The 12,171-nt window shown below is 31.5% G+C and overlaps 2 protein-coding genes across 8 annotated transcripts in view; one reads left to right on the forward strand and one right to left on the reverse strand.

The window, feature by feature from the left end:
* The window catches only part of LOC132699410 (prolow-density lipoprotein receptor-related protein 1), a 50,859-nt gene extending 48,657 nt beyond the window's left edge, over window positions 1–2,202 (reverse strand). For 2 of the 4 annotated variants that reach the window (XM_060666101.1, XM_060666092.1), the window contains exon 1: window positions 1,782–2,197. In XM_060666101.1, coding sequence (XP_060522084.1) covers window positions 1,782–1,875 — 94 coding nt within the window. In that variant the 5' untranslated portion in view covers window positions 1,876–2,197. Of the gene's footprint in view, window positions 1–1,781 lie in introns of all 4 variants that reach the window. The other 2 variants (XM_060666110.1, XM_060666125.1) reach the window with 1 other exon arrangement.
* Window positions 2,203–3,246: 1,044 nt separating this feature from the next.
* Window positions 3,247–12,171, forward strand: part of LOC132708437 (serine/threonine-protein kinase D3) — a 30,412-nt gene continuing 21,487 nt past the window's right edge. The window contains exons 1-5 of one of the 4 annotated variants that reach the window (XM_060680803.1): window positions 3,247–3,454; window positions 3,714–3,806; window positions 4,367–4,511; window positions 5,731–5,871; window positions 11,232–11,416. In XM_060680803.1, the coding sequence (XP_060536786.1) occupies window positions 4,439–4,511; window positions 5,731–5,871; window positions 11,232–11,416 (399 nt within the window). In that variant the 5' untranslated portion in view covers window positions 3,247–3,454; window positions 3,714–3,806; window positions 4,367–4,438. Of the gene's footprint in view, window positions 3,465–3,650; window positions 3,807–4,366; window positions 4,512–5,730; window positions 5,872–11,231; window positions 11,417–12,171 lie in introns of all 4 variants that reach the window. The other 3 variants (XM_060680802.1, XM_060680801.1, XM_060680800.1) reach the window with 3 other exon arrangements.

Genomic DNA, 12,171 nt, shown 5'->3' on the forward strand with positions numbered 1-12,171 from the left:
AGGGGAAGTTTGCCACAGATCTACTTTATAAACTAAATTTTCCTTACCAAAAAAATAAATTACAACACAAGGTTTGCATTATGTGTAGTAACCAGCGGAAGTAATTCAAAACCAGTATTTCTATATGTACTGCTTAAAAAGTTACTAGCATAAACCATTGCAGGTCTGATTCCTGACCACTCATTTGAACACAAAGCAACAATTACTCCCCTTATATCTCTTATCTTTAAATTACTCCTTCACCAGCCAAGGCATAGAATTAATGATGGCAAAATCGGTAACTCGGCTGGGTAGGTACGTCTAATAAACCTGGTCGTTCACACGGTATATGCGTAATTAACATTGAAGAAGGCTCTACAACATCGTCTTGACTAACCAGTTCACGTATATTTAATAAAACATGACGAACAGGGGTAACAGGTTAAGGAGGAAGAAGATAATTTCAAACAAGTGCTCGTTAATCCGATAATGTCTCGAAATCACGTTCAAAGGAAAACTAACAAAAAACGACAACGAAATGTATGTAGGTGTTTAAGGCTCTACAATAATATAGAACTGTTGTTGAACAATTGATTATTTCAGCTTTCAAACTTTATTAGGTAATTGCGATGCTAATAGGGAAGTATTGTAATTCATACTTTTTTCTTTTTACTGCTTTTCGCAGTAGGACAATTTGCACAACACAGCACTAAGAAAAGATACTGCTACCAAACTAAGAGACACTAAGGTTCATTTAAATGCAAAAAAAAACGAACTTTTTGATAAAATTACAGATATTTCTTCACAAACCTGATTACGATGAAACAAAAAATAAACAAATATTAACTTTTTTTTCAGCATTCGGACAAGATTTCATTGGAAAAGGCAAACATCTGAAAAAATAGTTGCAAAATCGGGTGAATTTAGTGGTAATTTAAGACGACAAAACAATTTAGCGGTTTAAGTTCACCTCAACCAAGACGCACCGAAACTAGATACTAAGAAACTTATTAAGTGCCGCTGTAATTCTTTTGTGTGATGTCTAAAATTTTTAGGGAAAGGATAAAATACAATAGTTTGAAAAGTAACGCCATACATTATTTTCCCAAAAAATAAATGTTATAAACGTTCCACGTAGTAAGTTATGAATTGGCGATAAATGCAGAGGGCCACCTATTTTCGACACTTTTAAGATAGAAAGATTTTTCTTTATTGGATAATGCATCCCTAAAAGAGAGGTTATGTCAAAAAGGTATTGGATCCTACTCTATTTTGTAAGTGAAACACCTTATATGTTATCTTTTATTATGATTGAGAATCCTGTAGTCTCTCAAAAATATTTATATTTTATACATTTATATTTTTAAATTAATAGACTCTGGCTAATCTAAGCTATCTAATTTTGTGGCCACTGCGTTCTCCCAGTTTTTATATTTTGAAGTTTATAATGAAGTTTTGTGCAAAAACACGATACAAATATGTAGGAGAACTTCCCCCCAATCATTTTGATGAGCTCAGTATTTTTTTAAGACAATTTAAAATTAAGGAAAGTGAAATTTTTAGTACCTAGGCGCTACACAACAATAAACAAGTAAACAACTAAGTAACTATACCGATAAAGCAATTAAGACTTACTTTTATTGTTATATACCTATTATATTGAAAATTATTTAAAAAAAATGTTTGGAAAAATGGATACTTAACAGGTTTTTATGAATTTTATGCATAATAGTTATGCAAAATATAATTTCCAATATGGTTTTTCCACTTCATAATTGGAACGAAATACCAAAAATACTTACCAATTTGAAACAGAGGCTCTATAGATTCGTTGAGATTGATTGAGTCCTTGGGCAAGGAAATTAAAAACATAACTAAAACCACAGCTTGTCTCATTTTGAAAACACCAAGATCAGTTAATAGTTCATTTTCTTTTTATAAAAAGTTTGTTATAATTATATTGTACACAATACGCACATCCACCAAAATGAAAATAAGGAAATCAATTCCTTATTAACCATCACCAAAACGATAAATAGCAACTATTCACAATTCTGATGTGAACCTGTCTACTTATAACTTTTTCTAAAAATAAGGCAACCGCTTAAAGACCAATACAATTTTTATTTTCATCACGGACGTCGATACAAACACGAAGGGTCGGCGATGCCAAATTGTACGCAAACAAACGAAAGATGCTTCTACAACGATTAATAACGAACAGATACGAACGATTTGATAAATTTGCAGAGAGAGACGATCTTGGTGAATAACCAACTTTTCTCCTTAATCTATGGTTGTGAAGTTACCAGACGAATGATCTCTAGATCCCTCCTTCAACGAAGCTGCAAGCATTTTGAAATTTTGAAGTGATTAGTTACCGTCATATTCTACTATTTTCTTCCCGATGGGTAGGAACATAAATTCTAAGTATACCATAATAATGGTATAGAATAAATAATTATCAGTTTTAGTCAATGTTTATGACGATTGTTGATGAATAGGAATTCTTTAAATCGATGGAAAAGTCAATAACGGTTCTTTTCAACCAATTAAGTTAGAAACGCTCATTTGATCAATTTGGTAGGTAAAATCCAAGGACGACAAACGAAATAAGATTCCCACTTCCACGCTTTCGTTACATGAAGTTTCGTCGGATAAGTTACGACTCAAATTGAAATTACATAATCTGTAATAGAAATTTACCTTTCAAACGAAATTTAAGAACCAAAATGACAATATCAAAAGGTTCCTAGGAAGGCTCGCGCAATTCTCAATTGATCTATTTAGTAAAATTATACATTATAAGCATGGCATAGAAGACGATTAGCAATTGAACTGAGTTGACTTTTACTTGATGAAAATCCACTTAACACAATTAAATTAGAACAAAAATTTTTCATTACGTTAAATATCAATAACTATGAAATTCATTTAAATTCAGAAATGTACAAGTTTGACGATAATTTTCATATTTTAAATAATGATTACTACTTTTTTATATTATTATATAGATGTGGGAATATTGTCATATTTTGTGTTGCCGAAACAGCGGTCATAAACCAAAAACTGTGAAAATATGAACATTTTTTGTTCTAATTTTATTGACTTGCCTTAGGCTTTAAGTATCGGTTAGCTACGTTTTGTACATAGGTTACGAGCTTTCCCAAATCTAATTGCAAATTTCGTAATTTGCTAATTATTATTTAGACAGAGATAACTATTGAATGAAACTAGCACATCATTATACTTCAATGCTGAAATGATAATCCCAATAAAGAGAAGCTTGCTGTTTTACTGTGGCCATTAAAAAGTAGCGTCACCTAATACTTTTCAGTGATTTCGTAAAAAAGGAAAATTGAGTGAACAGCGAAATGTGATTGTTTATGATATCGGAAAATTTTACTTAAAAAATCAAAGCAGCTGAAAACGCAAACTTTATTATTTTGTTTCAGCATAGATGGAATAGAAACGTGTAAGGAAACGTAATTACTTTTTTATATATTATCATATAAAAGGCTCGAAATCCAACATAAAGAAAGTAAACCAAAAGTAACGGTACCTTCCCCTTCAACTTTTATAAGGTCATATAGTTAGTCAGATTATTTGTGATAATATTTTCCCACTATAAGGGTTAATGCTAATTAAACAATATTGATGAAATGTTTTAGGTTATTTTTTGTTTAGTATTAATAATGGACGACCACGGACCAGAAGTTACCTTTTTGTTCCAGTTTGGATTTCTTCGAGATGCCATCACAGTACCCCAGTCCACATTGAACTTAAAAACTATTAAAAATTTGGCATGTGATTTTCTTAATTCAAAGGTATGTTTCTTTCAACTTACAATTTTTACCAGATCCAGATGTCAACATTTTTGGAAGAAGTTAATTGAATAAAAACCATGTGAGCAACTATTTGACTAACATTTTTCCAAATTCTAATATCACATTTCTCTTTTCCTTAATTTAATTGGATATAATAAAGGTGCAAAAAATGGTTGGTATTTATAACTATCTCTCTATTTACTATTTACAAATCTTCTGAATTCCTCCAGATAAATCAAACTTGCCAATCATCCTGTTGGTTTCTTCAGAGCTTAACTGATAATGAAGAAGCCAACAGGATGATTCATTAAACTTCAAGTTTGGTTTATCAACAACCGACGCAGGAGGAATCCAGAACATATGTAAATAGTATTACAGTACCTTGTGGAAGTTTGGTTGAAACATATCTATATTTATTGATACTAATCTCATTGACATTGAAATTCCTGAAAAAGTCACAATAGTGGGCTTTAATACAGAGTTCACATATTTAAGATATTACAGAAAGTTGAGTAAACTGTTAGTTAAATTTATGACATTTATTTTTTCACCTGTTTCAGATTCCGGATCATGGTGTAAATCATTTAGAGGATAGATTATTACTTTTCCGGCATGAATATAATTCTACAAATATGCTTCAATTTATTAATTCCGCTTCTGACATTGTAGATGAGACTCTGATAGAGATTGTTTTAACTGGAAAAAGTAAGTGAGAGTTTCTTGTTTTCCATACTGAGATAATGGTTAGCTTCAAATGTTGTGTGCAATAATTATTTATTTATTTACTAAATAATGTTAATAGACAAAAACAGCAGTAACACTTATGTGACTTAGACATATAAGTCTATATGTATAATGTGATATAATTCTTGAAACATCTGCACAAAACACATGAAAGACACATTCAATCTTCAGGTATTAGATTCTTAGTTGACTTCAATTTCAAGCTAAACTGAGGATATTCATGTGAAGTTTCTAAAAAACTAAAATTATAGTTTTTCATAGAAAGCTGGCAGATTGTATTTTCTTAGAAAAGGGATAATGGTAGATTTATTTTGTAATACAAATAATTTTACTTTTATATCTGCATCATCTAAAAATTTCATCTATGTGAAAAAGAACTTGGTAAAATTTAAGAGACATCATGATAAACATAACTCATCATGGGAATGACCTAAGGCTGGCCTTGTGTCATATTATGAAGTGTCCGGCTCCATCAGAATACACAGCAGTTACATAAACTATTTAATAAACTGCATCATATTATCATATTAAAAAGATGCATTGTAGTCAAAACTCTTCTAATTAAAAAATGTATTTCATTTTCTCAGGAAAATTTTTAATTTTTAAATAAATGTTTTTTGTCTTGTGTAATTGATGTAAAGTTTTCTTTAATTAAATTTCATTGTAAAAGTGGCTCCAGACTTGTGATAGAACTCCGTATCTCGATACAGTCGCAAACATTTTGTTGCAGTGGCGAACTTGGATGCTTATTTTTGCGTCATGGCATCTTTCCGTATATTCTAGGGAACATACATGCGTTCCAGTCAGTTTGGCATACACCATGGATGTTGCAGCAGAAGCGTATATAATTATTGACGATTTGATTCGTAAAAAAAGCAAACAAAGAAAACAGAAAAGATGGCAATGATGTCACGACACAGGGTTTTCTCACAAGTCTTAATGTTTCTTGTCATATATGATTTATACCTTTTACAAGTTTTCTTGTAGTGGGCACAATAAATACTAAATTATTTACAATTTTTATTTTGGCACAAAATGTTTACCAAATTTAGTTTTAAGCTTGATATTTGTAAAAGTTTTATGAAATAATATTAAATAAACTAAACTTAAATATCATACATCCTTGCTTATAATTAGTTATTGTTCACATGGCTCTATTACTGATAATTGTTTGTTTTAGTCCCACATCCACAACAGTCACTGGAAGTGAATATCGTCAGACCACATGCTCTTTCTGTTCATTCTTATAAAACACCGACATTTTGTGATTTCTGTGGAGAAATGCTCTTTGGTTTGGTACGTCAGGGATTAAAATGTGATGGTAAGTAGACACACAAACCTTGGACATTAACATATTCAGTACTCAGTTTGGCCTATAAAGTTTTAGCATCTGTCTTTAATTTTTGGAATTTTAGGACTTTAATGTGTGTTACAAACATATAATGGGTGTTTTTGTATGTGATCTAACTTTGAAATGGAATAAAACAAAGATTATTTTTATAAATTGACATGAAATTTACTTTATTCGAAAGATAATCTTCTGGCATTATAATTTAAATATGTCTTCTGGCATTTGACGGCCCCAGCTGATGAGGATGTAGTCTAATCTGAAGATCCAATTTTCAACTTCAACTTTTTCCAACATGTGTGACTATATATCGGCAGTAACACAGCGAATGCGAATGCGAATCCTCCAAGTGGTTAATCGTTTCGGGCCTATCCATGTAGCCTAGTGGAGGCCAATCCACGGGTCCGAAAGGTCAAAAGTTTCCTTCAATAAATCAATTATGGCATGAGCTGTTAACATGTTGGGCCGCCTTGTTGAAACCACAGCTCCTTCACATCATAGTTGTTTAATTTATAAATGAAAAAAGTCCCTAATCATTGCTCAATAGCGGTTACCATTGAATGTAACATTCTGACCAGCATCGTTTTAAAGAAGTACGGACCCATTCTTCGACTAGCCATTAAAGTACACCAAGCAGTTTTCCTGAATATAACTGTGATAAACATACACTTGAGGATTTACGTCACTCCAAAAACGGCAGTTGTTCTTATTGACGTATTCATTCAACCAAAACTGAGCTTCGCTACTAAACAAAATTCGTTTATGAAAATCTGGATCTACCTTATTTTGGTTCCATTTTTGGACGAGTTGGATTTTGTAAACACGCAAACCAAGATCTTTGCGCAAAGATAGGCTTCGCGTTCCGCCGCTCCAGACCAGAATAAACCACTTCTTCCAGGTAGAGTTTCATCGTACTAACTATAGGCAGAGTTCTTTTCTTACTACATCAGCGGCACTAGCAAATCACTTTTCGGACCAACTTGACTGCTTCCAAAGTGCAAAAATATTTAAGAAAGAACAAAAAGGCCGTCAATGAAACTGTTTTTGTTGAGAGTTGTTGTGGTTAACGATTGATGTTTTTATAGGAATAAACACCTATTTAAGAAAACGCAACGAAAATTGCATTTTATTACTTCTACCATTTTACAAACTCTTCCCGCTTCTTCTTCTGTCTGTTCTTAACTCTAACAAAACGCTACGTTGCCATCTTATATGTTGCCGATTATTAACCTATTTCTTAACACACCATCCATGTAAAGATAACATTGTTAGAATTAATTTTGTATAAACTAAACGATAATCATATTTTTAAATTTGTTGAACTTAACATTTTTAAAGGGTTTCATACAAATATCGGCTATTTGATGTTCTGTAGGACAACACAAAATTTTCAAGAAACCTTCATTAACTTTCTCATGAATGAATTTATATCTTACGTCAATATGTTTGCTTTTCTTATTAAAGACACCATTTTTAATTGCGCTTTGATTGTCTATGTTTAGTTCAATGTTTGTCTTTCGTTCTGTACAATCATTTATCACTTCAGTTAAATATATTAGTTCTTTTGTACATTCTGCCGCCGCTACAAATTCCGCCTCTGTGGAAGAAGTTGTCACTATTGGTTGCCTTCTTGAACACCATGCGATGGGTCCTCCCGCGAAGAATATTATGTAACCTGTAGTACTAGTTTCATAATCAGCAGCAAAATCAGAGTCGCAGTATGCTTTTATTGTGTTTAAATTGCTATTTGTCAGATATTGAATGCCATTAGAGATTGTTCCCCTTATGTACCTTAAACATCTTTTTATGTTACTTACATATGCAAATGAAAGATCTGGTCTTGTTTTGTTACTTAGATATAGTAAACTTCCTACTGCTTCTCTAAAGTGATTTTTGTAGTTTGCAGATCTTGTTTCTCTTATCTTCATATCCTTCTGGTACTTCCATGAATATATCTTCATCCAATTTACCATGTAAAAATGCAATTTTTATGTCAAAATATGTAAAAATCCACTTCTTTGCAGTTGCTATGGCCAGTATTGCTCTGAACGTTGTCATGTTTACAACTGGACTAAAAATGTCATCGTAGTTCACACCATATGTTTGTTCACACTTTGCTTTGTAACGATCATCATTTTTTATTTTAAATACCCATTTATTACTAAGAACTTTTTCCTCATATTGAACTTCATTTTTGTTAATATGTATCTATGTTTAATTTTTTTCATGTGCTCTTTTTCCCTCTTCAATTACTTTTAGCCATTTGTCTTTGTTTCTTCATGTTATAGCTTCATTCTATGCTAACAGCTCATAATTCAAGTTATAGTCTTCATAAAACTTTAGAATTTTTCCAAAATTTGTTCGTCTTTACCTATGAAGTAGTCCTCTTCTACATCCTTGTTATTTTTTGTATATTCTTCATTCACATTTTGTTTGTCATCAGTATTTTCTACCTATTGATGTTTGTGATAACTTTCTTGGTCCTCATTTTCTTCATCACTCAACCGTATCATTTCCTACTCTGATCACTTCATCCCACATCTTTTTTTCGAGGTTAGAGTCAAAGATCAGTGCCCTGGCTTTTTCTACTAATTGTCCGTTTAACCTCTCTGCTTTGCTATTTAATTGTGGTGAAGACGGTACTGTATAGTCAACAGCTATGCCTCTTTTTCTTATGAATTCATTTTTCTTGCCTTCTATAACTTTTATTTTATCTTTTGTAATTTTTACTTTTTCTTCAGTAATTGTAATTTCAAATCCTTTTTTGGTAATTGCCTTAACGAATAATAGTTTTTTTTAAGAGTTCTGAAACAAATTTCACATTATTTAATGAACATTCTTCATATTTTATTGTTCGTATTTCGAACAGGACCATGATTTTCAAAAAAAATTGCCCAATTTGAAACCTTGTTTATTCATGTTAAAATTCCTGAAAATAAATCACCTGACAGCTGACAAAATGGCTACCAGTTAAAAAAGTGTTGCCAACTTAAAGTTCTATACCTCTAAAAAAAAACGCCCTTTTTATGTCTTCTATAACTTTCATTTTATCTTTTGTAATTTTTACTTTTTCTTAAGTAATTGTAACTTCAAATCTTTTTTTGGTAATTGCCTTAACGAATATTTAATAATCATTCTTCATAGTTTATTGTTACCTGCCCTTTTACTATCACGTTGATGTCCATTTTTGCTGATTTTACATTTAATTCAACGCTTAAGGTGTTAAAACTGCTGGAGATACTTTTGTTTGTCGTGTGTGAAGTGCAACCTGAATCCACAATAAATAAATTCCATATTGGAGTTTTTGTTGTTCCTTTCATTGTTTTCTTTTCTTTTTATTTTTGTACTTTTATTCTTTTTATTCCTAACGAAACAATCTTTCTCTGCATGGTTTGTTTTTTTGCACTGAAACTTTACATGCCCAATTTTATTCCAATTATAGCACCTTTTTTCACTTATAAAAGCAACTTCTTTTTCTTTGGGTCTTTCTTTGAATCTCTCTTCTTCAATTAATGGTCTTGACAGTAGATTTTTTAGTTGTTTTTCACTTTGGCCAGTTGATTCCCAAGCACTCACAAAGTATTTATATTTTTCTGTAAGTGCTGAGAATATTCGTGATATGACTATATCATCATCAATATCACATTTTAGTGTTTTAAGTTTGTGTACTAAGTTTTTTGTCACTTAGAAATGTTGACATGTTTGTACTCTTTTTAACTGTTACACTAAAAAATTCTTGCATTAGTTTACATTTTAATTGTTCTGTATCACCTTAATATATTTTAATCAACTTATACATTTCTTTACTTGTAGTACAATCCATAATGTGCGTCACAGCTGTCTCCGAAATGGTCGATATTATTATATGTTGTGCTTTTGCTAATATTACTTTATATATTCTCGCTGCTTTTAAGGTACCTACTTAAAATTTCCACATTCTGAAATCGTCTTTGCTTGATAGTTTTGTTATTTGTAAGAAGTCTTCATACTTTTTTATGGTTTTATGTACAAACCGTTTGTTTTACTTGTTTTTTCACATCAACAGCTTTAGCTACTCTGGGCCCATAACCTGTTCCGACTTGTCGTGGTTAACGATTGATGTTTTTTATGGGAATAAACACCTTTTTAAGAAAACCCAACGAAACTTGCTTTTTATTACTTCCACCATTTTATAAACTCGTCTCGCTTTTTCTTCTGTCTGTTCTTAATTCTAACAAAACGGTACGTTGCCATGTTATATGTTGCCGATTATTAACCTATTTCTTAACGCAGTTGCCTGACTTCTGAATAGCATTGTATAACGTGTTGATGCCTCGCTACTGTTATATGTGTTCTTACTGTCGTGACGACTCCTATATTAATATTTTGGAAAACAAATGTTTCTCATACTAGGGTTGGGTTTTACCTCATTCTGTTTTATTTTATTTTGTTTTTTACTATCTTTTTATGTGAATCTTATCTTTTATTGGGCGGTTGTCCCGTTGATAAATAAAAAAATCTTACAAAAAGTCGATGGGCACATATCCAATTCCTGTGCACAATGGCTGCTATACTGATTCGGGTCTTCCTCTGCGCTACGCTTTACAGCAGCAGTGTACGACGTCTCTAAGGATGCTTATCATCACTCAGAGTAAACGTAAAGTGTGATGGCGGTCCATAGTTAATCGAATTAATTGCTCTGATGGACGATTATGTTGACCGTAAAATGGACTTAGTGCGCGATACGTATTTCGAACAGAACCATGATTTTCAAAAAAAAAATGCCCAATTTGAAGCCTTGTTCAGGCGTCAGTCTATTCATGTTGAAATTCCTGAAAATAAATCACTTGATGGCTAACAAAATGGCTACCAGTTATAAAACTGTTGCCAACTTAAAGTTCTATACCTCTAAAAAAAAAAACGCCCTTTTTATGTTCGGATCCAGTAGCGATTTCAGAAAGCAAATGAAAAATATGGTCAATACTCGTTCTGTTCACGAGTATGGTGCTAGTGTTCGAGATATATAGAAAATAGACCAGTTCAGAAATCAATAAAAGTGTATCCAAATAAATAAGAATTTTTAATTAAATTAAATTAAAAATTAGTTAATTATGATTTTTCCCATCACCAGTCGGCTTGGTAAATGATCTTTATTAGTCTTTATAGTCATAGCCACCAAAGTTAGATGCTGATGCTATTATCATACATTTAGTTTTTTGACAATTCAATTTGTTCATATGATATGAGAGTATCTTCTGCAAATATATTAAATCAATTTTTTAAAACTTTGTTTAACCATTGTAAATATTTTAACCATCAGCTAATCTAAATGGGGCCTAAATTTCTATTGCCAGGTTGTGGTCAAAACTATCATAAGAGATGTGTTGTTAAGGTGCCTAGCAACTGCTCCTATACATCGTACGATGACAACCGACAGCGTAGACGTTCTGCCAATTTGCAAGTTCCCCGAAGTCCATCGGGAGGTAGCAATTCTTCTTTAATTTCTGCAAATTCTACACAAACTGAAGAGAGTGGCTTGGTAAGGCTTGCCAATTTTTTTACTGGAGTTCAACTCAATGATTAGTATTTGCACAAGAAATCGTCAATTAAATATTTTGTGTTAACTTTTGATTGAAATGTTAACCAGAAAATTTTAATTGAAATTTGTTGTGGAATGTTCTAATTGTTCTTAAATTTACACATTTTTTTTTTTATTTACGTCTGATTACTGGGCAAATGCATATCAATATGGGCGTCGTGTTTATTGTTTTTGTTATAAAATATATTTTGTGATAAAAAAATCATGTATTTATTTTTTTTTTAATTTGTCACTGTCCAAGTAAATTATGAGTTCTAATCTTTTAGAGGAAAGGCGGGCATAATATCATATAAACTTTGTTGTTTACCTAGGTTTTTTGTTTTTGTTATAAAAACTATCTGAATTGTTTGTTGATAGCTTATGACTCTACTCTATAACTTGACATAATAAAATCCGTCTTTATTGATTAAGTAAAACATATGTCTCAATTAAAAATCATCATCAAAAGGTCGGGCATACAGAAGTAAGATAATAACAGAATAAGTTCAGAATTAAGTTCTCTCCCTAAACAAAGATTAAACAAGTTAGTTTATGTCAAGCCCACAAATATAGTTTTTATATAATTCTGTAAGAGTTAGTTGTTTTTGGTCACTAGATTTTTGATTTTCTGAATCTTCATTAACAGGTTGTTTATTCTCAGTCACTAATTCTTTAACGTTGTTAAAGTGAGTAAAAATAGGTAGTCAGGAAAGATT

The sequence above is a fragment of the Cylas formicarius genome, unplaced genomic scaffold (assembly GCF_029955315.1).
Source record: "Cylas formicarius isolate icCylForm1 unplaced genomic scaffold, icCylForm1.1 PGA_scaffold_10__41_contigs__length_53128322, whole genome shotgun sequence".
In the NCBI taxonomy this organism is placed as follows: Eukaryota; Metazoa; Arthropoda; class Insecta; order Coleoptera; family Brentidae; genus Cylas; species Cylas formicarius.